The sequence below is a fragment of the Puma concolor genome, chromosome B3, assembly GCF_028749965.1.
Source record: "Puma concolor isolate L17-30 chromosome B3, mPumCon1.1.hap2, whole genome shotgun sequence".
In the NCBI taxonomy this organism is placed as follows: Eukaryota; Metazoa; Chordata; class Mammalia; order Carnivora; family Felidae; genus Puma; species Puma concolor.
The window spans coordinates 121,306,862-121,320,541 of record NC_141672.1 but is presented as its reverse complement, the minus strand read 5'-3'; the positions used below and the strand labels follow the sequence as shown (position 1 = coordinate 121,320,541).

Here is a 13,680-nt window from a genome sequence, read left to right as displayed (position 1 = left end):
TTGTTTTAAAATGAATGGCCTTTTAGTTATCTTTTAGGCTTAATGATTATATAGATCACAATCTATGTATCTCTGTAGCCTCTCTACCTCTGCAATACCCTGCCTCCAATACCTCCTTAAAGGTCCCTCCCTCTGTCCAGCAGGAAGTGAGGAATAAACATTTGCTAACTAAATTAATAGGTTCTAAAAATACTGCTTGGGTCATATCTGGCCCACTCGTGGACTTCCTCTGTCTGTTCTCTGTCACGGCTCCCATCAGGTAAGCTGTCACACAGAGCTGTGTGGGGAAGAGGAAGAAAAGGAAGAGGCTTGGAATCAGCAAACCTACCACTCACTAGTCCTAACACCTTAGCAAATCACTACACTTTTGTGGTACATATGTCCACATCTATAAAATGGAATTTTAAACCACTTTTCCACTCAACACTGTTGACAAAGTTAAAAGAGAAAATCAAAATAAAGTACACAGCATAGTACCTGGAAAATAATAGCTATACAAAGAACTGTAGTTGTTCCTAATGTTATTTATACGATTTCTTCTATTTTTTTTCAATTTAAATTTTTTTTAATGTTTTTATTTATTTTTGAGAGACGAAGCATGAACAGTGGAGGGACAGCGAGAGAGGGAGAAGTAGAATTAGAAGCAGGCTCCAGGCTCTGAGCTGTCAGCACAGAGCCTGGCACGGGACTTGAACTCACGAACCATGAGATCGTGACCTGAGCTGAAGTCGGACACGTAACGGACTGAGCCACCCAGGCGCCCCTATTTTTTTTTTCAATTTAATCAAAGTACTTCTTAAGTATGCTTTCAAAGATATTTTCAATGTATTTACTTCATCTAATTTTATCAGTGTTAGTTTTTAGATAAAAAACTATTGCAACAATAAAAGCAACAAAAGAAACTATGAATGACCAATAAGTACATACAAATGCAAATTAAAACCACACTTCCCTCACCCAGAATAGCTAAATTTATGAAGAATGACATGCCTCATGTCGGTGAGGTCAAGAAGAGCTAGAACTAGAACTCTCATATTGGCTGGTTCAAATTAAATGCCACAGCCACTTTGGGAAACTGTAAAAACACAGTCACCAAAAGACCTAGCAAATTCTACTTCCAAGTATTTACGCAAGAGAAAAACACATGTTCACTAAAGGACTTGTATACAGCATGATCAAAGCAGCTTTACAGAATCAAACATTTTAATCAAATGTCTATCAACAGGACAATGAATAAACAGTGCCATAATCATACAATGAAATATTCAATGGTAAAAACAACAGATGAGTCTGAAAATTATCAATGTAAAATAAAGCAGACATAAAATAGTACATACTATATGATTCCATTTATGTGGCAATCAGAACTGGCAACACTAATTTAATCTGAGGGAGGATGGGAGTCCTGGAGTGCAAAGAGGCACAATGACACTTTCTAGGGTGATGGAAATGATTCATAATATGATCAGGGTATCTGTCATATTCATTTAAGTAGATAAAAGTGGGTATATTTTATCATACTTAATATCTCAAGTTTTTTTAACTAGTTAGATAAAAAAGCTTTAATTACAGAAAATATTTGGATGTTACTAACCATTTTATGTTTCAGTTTTTCAATAATTCTTGCAAAATGTTGTTATTTCTTCACCTGAGTACAGTGTTTCAATCTCAGATCACTGACAGGTAAAACTTGCCTCTGTCAGCTCACATACATACTCCTAGAACCATACCTGGATTTCTGCAGTAATGGCTGCATTTAAGGCCGACTCTAAGCCTCCATCGGCCATCAAGCTGCCCACCAGAAGATCAATCATGAATCGACGACCTGGACTTATGTTTACTTCATTGCCTGAAACTGGAAAGGAAAGTGTTTTTGACAATGTGAGTTAAGTGCCAATGCCCCTTGGCACCCTCTTGTGCACACACCACTCCACCCCATCCCCAAACCCACCTGCACAGGGCAGGAGAGCAGAGAGCGCCCGGGCCCTTTCCTCAGCAGTGGGCAGAAGCACGGACCACCCACTCTGCAGCACAGCCTGGGCAGCTGCCTGCACGGTGCTCAGCACACCTGCACTGCTGGCCAGAGACACCACAGTCTGTTTCAGGCTGTTGAGGAGGACGCTGCCCAGACCTAAACCAAGGAATTCTGGGTCAACCTGGTGACTAATGGCAGCATGCAACTGAAAGGAGAAAAAGAATTTTAATTTAGAAGTCCTAAAAACAAGTGTATTTCAAATCTTGTTAAAGATTAAATAATACCTCAAACTGAGTTTTATTCAAATAATAAAGAAAAAAGCTCTGCTATATGAATTTTTTTAACTAGACTAAAAACTTTTACTCATACTAGGTGAGAGTCCACAGTAAGGTATTTTTAAGAGGAATTTTTTAAACCCACTATAAATACATATATGGAAGAGCTCAAGACCAATGGAGAGGTTAAATCATGTGGAAACAGGGGCACCTGGGTGGCTCAGTCGGTTACACACTCGACTGGCTCAGGTCATGATCTCACGATTTGTGAGTTCGAGCTCCACATCGGGCTCTGTGCTGACAGCTCCGTCTGGAGCCTGCTTCGGATTCTGTGTATCCCTCTCTCTCTGCCCCTCTCCCACTTATGTTCTATCTCTCTCTCTCTTTCAAAAATAAACAAACATTAAAAGAAATAAAATCAAGTGGAAACAGCAACCTCCACCCCACCACCAGTCATCTGCACCAAACACAGAGAAATAGCGAATATAATACAACCCGAAAGCTGTTAAAAAAATATAGGGGTGCCTGGGTGGCTCGGTCAGTTGAGCATCTGACTTCAGCTCAGGTCATGGTATTGCAACTTGTGAGCTCAAGCCCCACATTGGGCTCACTGCTGTCAATGCAGAGCCTGCTTTATATCCTCTGTTCCCTTCTCTCTCTGCCCTTCTCATGCTCTCTCTCAAAAATAAATAAACATTTAAAAAATGTTTTAAAAAAAAAGATTATATAGCCAAGCTGAGAGTATACAAGGAAGTTCCTCAAGGGCCAAACCAGAACTCAGAGAGATACACACAGCAGGAGCCAAGAGGTTCTGGACTCTAAGAATAGATCAAGGCCTTGGGGCATGAGATCCCAGCTGCCCATGACAGCCCACTGAACCTGAGCTTCCTGCAGAAGTTTGGGAGCCACTGAAGATCACCCATCTATTGCCAGCCAGGGCCTGAAAACAACACTGTCCATAAAAGCTTTTGGTAGAAAGAGACCCCACAATAAATCAGAGACCTGACAGATGTAAAATCTGTCCTGTGAACAGATGTAAAATCAAGTTTACACCAACCATCTAGGTACACATATCACAAGTCAAGAACTGAAAACCAAAACTCATCTGGAGCCTGAGAAACTCATGACACTTAAGAGACACAAATACAAAACTGTCGTCTGGGGACATCATCATAGCCAAAGGCAAGGGGATACCCCTAGCAAACCCTCCCCTGAAAGTGGTGTTACAGTCAGAAAGGACAAGCCATACTAGGTCACCACAAGGTAGAATCAAAAAACAGAGCTCTTATAAGCTCACACCCCCAAGGCAGCAATAAAACAACGGAATGAATCCATAAAAAAAGAAAATGTTCTTAGAGTGATCAACAACAGAACCCAGAAGAATATAATGAACAAAATGAAAGCTTTGAAAAAGACCCAAATATAAATTCTAAAAATGAAAAAAACAGCTACAAGAATAAAAACCTCAAGGCAGAAGTGTGAAAAGCCTGGGCCCAGGTTCCAGCCCTAAACCTTGAGGCCATGGGTACCTGATCTGGGCCACATTCCTGAACCTCTCTCTGTGTCCTCATTTATGCAATATACATCACAGGTCCTAACTCTCAGATGGGTGGCACACTGATTTAATGAGTTAATGCATGGAATGCAATGATCATACAAGTATTTATTTTATAATGGACAATTCAAAAATATGGAACATTCGTAAAGAAAGGATTTGGGAACTGAAAGAGAGCACTGAATGAAAAACCAGAAGGCAGAATGGAAAAGACAGAAAATGAACATCATAAAAGATAAAAAGATTTTTAAAATATCAAAGAAGTTGTGATACTTAGGAAGACAAGAGAAGTTCAACATACACTGAGAAGTAGATAAAAAAAAAGTAGATTAAAAAAAGAGTTAATTTCAATGGTAAATGGTGACTATTTTTCAAAACTTAACAAAACATGAGAATGAGAATCATAACCTCAAGTTATATATACAAAAATAAATCCTCACCTAGACATAATGTATTAAAATTACAAAACAAAAGAACATCTGAAAGGCTACCAAAAAGAAAGACACCTTAACTACAAAGAAACAATTACATCAATAAAACAATTTTCATCAGCAAAAATAAAGATTGGAAGACAAAACATCTTCAAACTGTTGATAAAATAACATGTAACCTAGAAAGCTAAGCCCTGTTAAACTACCTTAAGAAACATTCAAGCAAACAGTTTTCAGACTTTACAACTCACAGACCTTGATGAAGAAACTTACTGAAGGAGGTACCCAGGAGGGAGAAGATATAAGCAACAATGACAAAACAAATTGGTTAAAAAAAAAAGAAAAAAAGGCTACATCAAAGTAAGCATGGTCTCTTTAAAAATGACGATTATAATGGGGCGCCTGGGTGGCGCAGTCCGTTAAGTGCCTGATTCTTGATTTCAGTTCAGGTCATGATCTCACAGTTTCATGGGTTCAAGCCCCACATCATGCTCTGTGTTGACAGCATGGAGGCTACTTGGGATTCTCTCTCTCCCTCTCCCTCTGCTGGCAGTCTCCCCCATTTTGTGCTGTTTCTGTCTCTCTCAAAATAAATAAACTTAAAAAGAATTTTAATAAAAAAATTAAAATGACAGTTATGACTATAATTCAAAGAAAAGCGAAAAATGATTATTATTTTTGTAACAATATAAAAATAATTACTTCACCAATCCTAACAGGCATTTCTTTTCATGTCTTAAATCAGAAATGTATCTTATACATCACAATTGGGAGCATTTTTCTTTTAGGGGCACATTTCTTTTAGGGGCACATACACAAAAAAGTGTGCATTGGATCCAATGTAATAATAGACTACCTGACAATTAAAACACAAAAGGTGGAACGGGGAGCTTAGGGTAATTCATCCTATAGCCCCTATATTTTTCAGGAAGAGAAGGACTAGTTACTTAACATTTTGTGGAATTAACAAATATTTAATTTTTTTGTGACATGATTAATGTCCAGAAATCAGATTTAAAAATTTAGGAACAATTAAAGGTATCATGAAAGAAAAAACTGTTTTGGAGGGGTGCCTGGATGGCTCAGTCAGTTGAACATCCAACTCTTGGTTTCAGCTCAGGTCATGATCTCATAGTTCGTGGGTTCAATCCCTGTATGGGGCTCCACACTGACAGCAAAGAGCCTGCTTGGGATTCTCTCTCTCCCTCTCTCTCTGCCTCTTCCCCTCTTGGTCTTGCTCTCAAAATAAATAAATAAACTTAAAAAAATTGTTTTCGAAACTTGATCAAGAGATAAATAATAGGGGCGCCCGGGTGGCTCAGTTAAGTGTCTGACTTTGGCTCAGGTCATGACCATGCGGCTTGTGAGTTCAAACCCCACATCGGGCTCTGTGCTGGCAACTCAGAGCCTAGAGCCTACTTTGGATTCTATGTCTCCCTCTCTCTCTGTCCCCTCCCCTGCTCACATTCTGTCTCTCTCAAAAATACACAAACATTTAAAAGAAGAGAGAAATAATAAAATGAAGAATAAACTTACATAAAACTTATCAGAAGACCTAAATTCAAATACATTAGCAATCACAAAAACTATAAAAAAAATTAAATTCACCTAATGAATAAAGATCCTCAAATTGGATTCTTTTTAAGAATCAAGCTTTGGGGCGCCTGGGTGGCTCAGCCGGTTAAGCGGCCGACTTCGGCTCAGGTCATGATCTTGTGGTCCGTGAGTTCGAGCCATGCATCGGGCTCTGTGCTGACAGCTCAGAACCTGGAGCCTGTTTCAGATTCTGTGTCTCCCTCTCTCTGACCCTCCCCCGTTCATGCCTTGTCTCTCTCTGTCTCAAAAATAAATAAATGTTAAAAAAAATAAAATAAAATAAAAATTTTTTAAAATAAAAAAAATAAGAATCAAGCTTTGTAAGTGAATTTTTAAAATGATGCAATTAAAACATAAGGACCTAAAAAAACAGAATAAAGCAACAGAAAAACATATGTCACCAGGTAAATGTAGGCCAAAAGGAATTGAACCTAAAACAACATGAGGTCTTTCTCCATAGCAATGACCAGAAGAGCAACATTGCTACAAACAATGGGAAGCAACAACTGGGTGGAATCATGGAAGGGAACCACAGAGGCCCTAATAAATGAGCTCCTCTAGAAGATTTTTGGGAAAGAGAAGTACTCTCCAAACTTCTGCTAATTTGATTAATGCAACTAAACACTAAATTCAGCTGTGTGCTTTTTATTTTTTATTTTTTATTTTTAATAATTTATTGTCAAGTTAGCTAACATACAGTGTATACAGTGTACTCTTGGCTTCGGGACTAGATTCCCGTGATTCATCACTTACCATAAGCTGTGTGCCTTTTAGAACCAAGGCAAAAAGGGGACAGAAGAAGAGGGGGACATATGGGTTACATAGAAATCCTTGTATTATAAAGGGAAAAATTATTTTGTTGAGAAAAACTACTTTCTTGACATTCAGTCATAGGATTTTATTGCCAAGAGAAATATGATGACCAAAGATTTCAGCTATAGTTTTTCTTTAAAAAAGAAACAAAGAAGCAAACAAAAAAAGAAAAAAAAAAAAAAGGAAGAAAAATATGTTTGTAGGTTTTCATATTTTGACCTTTCACCTTAACCTTCCCTGTGACAAAGTGGAGGGAGACAAGCTTACAGAGTTGAGCTTTCATACTCCAGAGGAGAGACTGGCTAACACATCCACTGGTCTCTCAGTTATCCACTGTCTCACTCAGTTGTTTCTCCACATACAACAGTAAATTCAAGATTGATTCCATGATGAATGCAAACAAGCTGATTATTGCAGAAATAAAACAATCCATATATACTCTCACCCTGCATGCCAAGACTGACTTCCAGAACAAATATAACTAGACTGATTTTTTTTTTCTAACGTTTATTTATTTTTGAAACAGAGAGAGACACAGCATGAACGGGGAAGGGGCAGAGCGAGAGGGAGACACAGAATCGGAAGCAGGCTCCAGGCTCTGAGCCATCAGCCCAGAGCCCGACACGGGGCTTGAACTCGCTGACCGCGAGATCGTGACCTGAGCTGAAGTCTGACGCTTAACCGACTGAGCCACCCAGGCGCCCCTAGACTGATTTTTTTAAGCCTAAATAATCTAATCTAAATAATCTAAACACTTTAAATACTTTACATTTTTCATTAGCAGTTCAATTAACAGGCTAAAATGCATACCCTTCAATATACATAAACATTATTACAAATACCTAAGATACTTACAAAGGGAGGGAGAGGAAAGGAAATCATTAATACCTGAAGTCGTAGAAGATTCAGTGTTGCCACAGCCATACATTCTTTCTCTTGAGGTGGAGGCCAGTCAGCAGTGCCGTCCATCCCCTCACTCACTTGCCGTAGTAGGAGGTCCAGCTGCTCAAAAGTCATTGAGCAGATATCTACCACAAAAGGGACACGGAGGCCAATGGACCACTCAGAACAAGACGACCAAGCAAAACTCTATTGAAGAAACAAAGGAACCCAAAATGAATTCACACATTCAGTTCTTGGACTGTTTCACAGAAAAGATTCACCATTATGAATTATGAAGATGCCTTAAATTATTACTTATTCATACCTCTAATTGTCCCCAATACAAATGTACTTTCATGGTTGTCTAGCTTATACACTATCAGCTTCCAATCTTCTCTCTCATTTTAGGACCCAATCTCATTGTGCCACAAATAAAAAGATACAACGTTTATAATCTTTTCACTCTCAAAATATTAATGCACACTAATAGATAACAGTGAGGATCATAATCTACTTAACAGTTACAAATAACTGTAAGTAAATAATGAAAGATTAGGTATATTTAATCTCTAAAGCAACCACTAAAAAACTACACAAAGAGAGAACTCAGTAAGTTAAAATGGAGTACTAAAAATTATTCAAACAACCCAAAAGAAGTCAGGAAAAGATAAAGGAATAAAAAAAGAGAGCAAACAAAACCTCACAATGGTAGAAATAAATCTAACTTATAAATAATTAAATTAAATGTAAATGGTCTAAACATACTAACAAAAAGTAGAAATTGTCAGGAGGTATGAAAACCGAAATCTAACTATATGGTATCAACAAGAAATCTACCTTAAATATAAAGATTAAAAAAGTTTAAGTAAAGGAATAGAAAATGGCTATATTAATATCAAACAAAGCAAACTTCAGAGGCAGGAAATTACCAGGGCTAAACAGAGACATTATACAATGATAAAAGGGTCAATTCACAAGAAGACAGAACAATGTTGAATGATATGTACCTAACAACAGAACCAGAAAACACACGGCAGTAAAAACTGGCAGAAATGAAAGAAATAGATAAATCCAAAAATATAGTTGAAGACAGCAAAATTATCCTCCTAATAACATAGAACAAAGAGATATTAAAAAAAGTAAAACTTTAAAAGAAACTAATAAAACCATCAATGAACTAGATCAAACTGACACTTACTAGAAAACCACAACAGAATACAGTCATATTTAAAATATTTAATCACAAAATATTGCTTACCTATATAAAAGAATTGAAATCATAGAATATGTTCTCTGAACATAATCAAATTAAGCTTCTTAGAAACCAACAGAAACTAGAAGCCAATAAGAATAACCTAGATGTAAATAACTAGAAAAATCTCTTAAGCATTTGAAAACTAAACAACAGGTTTCTACATTCCAATTAAAAATGGTTACATTTTGATTCTAAAGTAGCCTGCAAAGAATTAAGCCTACAGCAGCCACTAAAAAGAAATTATATAAAGAAATAAAGTCAAATTCAAAATAAAGTTAAGTGGAATATTAAAAAATGTTCATATACTCCCAAAAAAGGCAGGAAAAGCACAATAGAGGAATAATAGAACAAACAAAAGCCAACAAGAAAATGGAAGACTCAAATCTATGTACGTCAAAAATTGGAGTAAACATAAATGATCTAAATATATCAATTAAAAGACAGATTGACCCAAGCATTTTTTTTTAAATGCACCTATACACGGTACCCAAGAAACTCACTATACACATAATGAGACATGTGGGTTAAAAGTAAAAGATATAAATCTAACAAAACATGTCAAAGACTTATATACTGAAAATGCTAATAAATGAAATCAAAGAAAATGTAAATAAATATCTAGACATACCATTTTCATTGATTGGAAGACTAAATATAGCAAAACTGCCAATTCTCCAAAAATTGATGACAGATTGAATACAATTCCTATTAAAGTCCAAGCAAGATGTTTTTGCTGACATAGACAAGACTATTCTAAATTTTATATGGCAAGGGAAAGGAACTAGAATATTGACTTCTTATATAACCTCAATAAACAAAACCCATGACATTGGCAAATTCCTACAATAATTATTTCAATTTTTAATTTTTTTTCAATTAAAAGAATGGAAAAGTTACAGTATGCAAACACTATTAAATAAAAAGCAAGGAGCCCCTGGGTGGCTCAGTCAGTACTTAACACTTAGTCTGACTCTTGATTTTGGCTCTTGAGTCTGAACTCAAAGTTCATGGAATCAAGCCCCGCATTGGGCTTTGTGCTAGGCGCGGAGTCTGCATAAGATACTCTCTCTCCCTCTCTCTCTGTCCTTCCCCCCATTCACATGTGTGCTCTCCCAAAATAAACTTAATAAAATTTTTACAAAATAAATGAAAAATGAAGCACCTACATTAAAATCAGACAAAAAGACTTCAGAGCAAAGAAAAAGAAGGATAAAGGGGGCATACTGTATAATGCCCTTGGCCAATTCATCAAGATGACAAAGCAAACCTAAATGTGCACATATCTTAAAAAAAAAGAAAAAAAAAGAGCTTCAAAATCTATAAAACAAGAACTGACAAACCCATCCTAAAATGTATATGGAATCTCAAGTGACCCCAAATAAACAAAATAATCTTGAAACAGAGAACAAAACTGGAAAACTCACAATTCCTAATTCAAAGCCTACTACACTACAAAGCTACAGTAATCACAACAGCATGGTCCTAGCATAAAGTACCAATGAAATACTGGCATACAGACCAATGAAACAGAATGGAGAGCCAAAAAATAAGCCATTACCTATACAGTAAAATGATTTTTGATAAGTGCCAACACCATTCAATGGGGAAAGAACAATCTTTTCTACAAATGGTGCTGGGAAAACTGCAAAGCAATCAAATTGGATCATTACCTTATACCATATACAAAAATTAACTTAGAGTGGATCAAAGACCAAAACATAAAAGCTAAAACTATAAAACTTTCAGAAGAAAACACTGGGTGAAATCTACATAACAACAGATTTCTTGGATATATGTAACACCAAAAGCACAGGCAACATAAGAAAAAATAGATAAAGTAGACTTACTCAAAATTAAAAACTTGTGTGCATCAAAGGACACTATCAACAAAATGAAAAGACAAGCACAGAATGGGGAAAAAAATAGCTGTAAATCATATACCTGATAAGGGATTAATATCCACAATACATCAAGAACTCCTACAATTCAAGAAAAAATTCAAAAAGGGGCAAAGGACTTAATCAACATTTCCTCAAAGAAGATATACAAATGGTCAATACACACATAAAAAAATGTCAACATCTTTTCTATTAGGGAAGTGCAAATCAAAACCACAGTGTGATACCACTTCATACACACAAGGATGGCTTCAAACAATCAAAGAAAGAAAACCAGAAAATAACCAGAGTTGGCCAAAAAAAAAGTGGAGAAACTGAAACCCTTGTGCATATCTGGTGGGAATGTAAAAATCATGCAGCTGCTGTGGAAAACAGTTTGACAGTTCCTCAAATTCCTCATAATTACCATATGATCCAGCAATTCCACTCCTAGATATATACTCAAACAAACAAAAACAAAAACAAAAAAATGAAAGCGTGGACCCAGACACTCAGAGCAACACAACCACAATAGCCAAAGGTACAAAAAAGGAGAAATAAATGAACAAAATGTGGGATATACATATAATGGAATATTATTAAGCCTTTAAAAGGAACAAAATCTTGAAACATCCTCCAACATGGAACAAGCTTAAAAACCTTATGCTTAAAAAAATTTTAATTAAAAATTAAAAAACTTATGCTAAGTGGAATAAGCCAGACACAAAAGGTCAAATATTATATGATTATACTTATATGAGGTATCTTGAATAGGCAAAGTCACAGAAACAGAAAGTAAATTTGAGGTTACTAGGGGCCAAAGGGAAGAGAAAAGGAGACTAATGTTTAATGGGTACAGAATTTTTGTTTAGGATGACAAAGTTCTGGAGATGGATAACAATGATGGTTACACAGTCTCATGAATATACTTAATGCCACTGTATAGTCAACCACAATTTTTTTAATGACCAAAAGCACTGATATTAAAAAAAAAATAAAACTGATAGAGCCAAAAGAAATGGAGAAATCCATAATTATACTTGGAAATACCAACACTATCCTCCTAGAAAGAGATAGAAGCAGACAGAAAATCAGCAAGGATATACAACAATTGAATACCATCAATGAACTGGATTTAATGGACATTTATAGAACACTTCACCCAACAGCAAAATACATGTAAAACAAAATACATAACCCTTTTTAAGCACACACACACAACATTCACTTAAGAGAACATATCCTGAGACACAAATCTTAACAAACCTAGAAGAATTGAAATCATATAGTTTGTTCCCTAACCACAATAAAATTAAACTAGGAACAGTAAGAGAATGATAATAGTACAATCTCCAAACACTTTAAAATTAAATGACACAATAATACATAGGTCACAGAGCAATTCTCAAAAGAAATTAGAGAGTATTTTGAACTGAACAAAAACAAAATACATCAAAATGTATGAGTGCAAATTCGCACTACTTAGAGGGAAATTACAGCATCAACTGCTTAAATATTACAAAAGAAGAAAGGTCTAAAATTAACCTAGCTTTTTCTTGAAGAAACTAAAAATAGAAAAGTGTGAACCCAAAGCAAGCTGAAGGGGAAAAAAAATAACAAAGAGAAGAAGCCAATGAAATTGAAAGCAAAAAACAAAGGGAAGTTTTTTGAAACTAAAAGTTCTTTAAAAAGATCAATAAAATGGATAAATATCTAGGCAAAACTGACAAAGAAACACACACACACACACACACACACACACACACAAATTACTAATATCTGTAATGAAAGAGAATATATTACTACAGACCCCAAAGGCTTTAAAAGGTTAGTAAAAGAATACTAAGGAAATCTTTGCACACAAAACTCAGACATCTTAGATGAAATGGAACAACTCCTTGAGTGCCACAAATCAGTTAAACCTACTCAAGAAGAAACACTCTGAATAGTTCTGTATCTATTAAAGAAACAATTTTTACATAAAAATCTTTTGAGAAAGAAATTTCCTGGCTCAGATGGATTCACCAAAGAAAAAAAATTTAAAAAAGAAATAACACTAACTCTACACAATCCCTTCTAGAAAACAGAAGAGAAAGGAACACTTTCCAACACTTTTTATGAGACCAGTTTTACCCTGATAAAAAGACACACAGTATAAAACCACAAACCAATTATCTCTGATGACCATCAGCAGAAAAATCCTCAACAATACATTAGCAAATCAAATAAAGCAACATATAAGAAAGAATAATACACCATAACCAAGTGGGGTTTATCTCAGAAATGCAAGGTTTGCTTAATATTTGAAAATCGGGGCGCCTGGGTGGCGCAGTCGGTTAAGCGTCCGACTTCAGCCAGGTCACGATCTCGCGGTCCGTGGGTTCGAGCCCCGCGTCAGGCTCTGGGCTGATGGCTCAGAGCCTGGAGCCTGTTTCCGATTCTGTGTCTCCCTCTCTCTCTGCCCCTCCCCCGTTCATGCTCTGTCTCTCTCTGTCCCAAAAATAAATAAACGTTGAAAAAAAAAAATTAAAAAAAAAAAATATTTGAAAATCAATTAACATAGTCTACCATATAAACAGACTAAAGAAGGAAAACTACATGATCATATCATTTGAGAAGAAAAATGTATCTGACAAAATTCAGCATCTATTCAGTATTAAAGAACAAAAAAAAACTCTCAAAAAAGTAGGAGTTAAAGGAAACTTCCTTAATCTGACACAAGGCATCTACTAAAAAAAAAAAAATCCTACAGTTAACATCCTAGCTAATAGTGAAAGACTAAATGCTTTCCCGCTACAAACAGGAACAAGGATGTGCCCTCTTACCACTCTTCAACATCATATTGGAAGTCTTGGCCAGGGCAATAAGGCAAGGGAAAGAAATACAGAAAAAAGATGAAATAAAACTGTGTCTATGTTTCTGAAGAAAACTCCAGGGAATTGACACAAAACTCCTAGAACTAATAAGTGAGTTTAGTACAACTACAGGATATAAGAACAACACACACAAGTCAATGGTATT

The 13,680-nt window shown here is 35.9% G+C and overlaps 1 protein-coding gene across 7 annotated transcripts in view; it reads right to left on the bottom strand.

Moving 5' to 3' along the window:
* HERC2 (HECT and RLD domain containing E3 ubiquitin protein ligase 2) overlaps positions 1-13,680 on the bottom strand; it is a 268,401-nt gene that overhangs the window by 168,191 nt on the left and 86,530 nt on the right. For all 7 annotated transcript variants that reach the window (XM_086711321.1, XM_086711320.1, XM_086711319.1 and 4 more), the window contains 3 exons: positions 7,534-7,734; positions 1,952-2,180; positions 1,731-1,855 (listed from right to left, as the gene is read on the bottom strand). In XM_086711321.1, the coding sequence (XP_086567447.1) occupies positions 1,731-1,855; positions 1,952-2,180; positions 7,534-7,734 (555 nt within the window). The remainder of the gene's footprint in view (positions 1-1,730; positions 1,856-1,951; positions 2,181-7,533; positions 7,735-13,680) is intronic.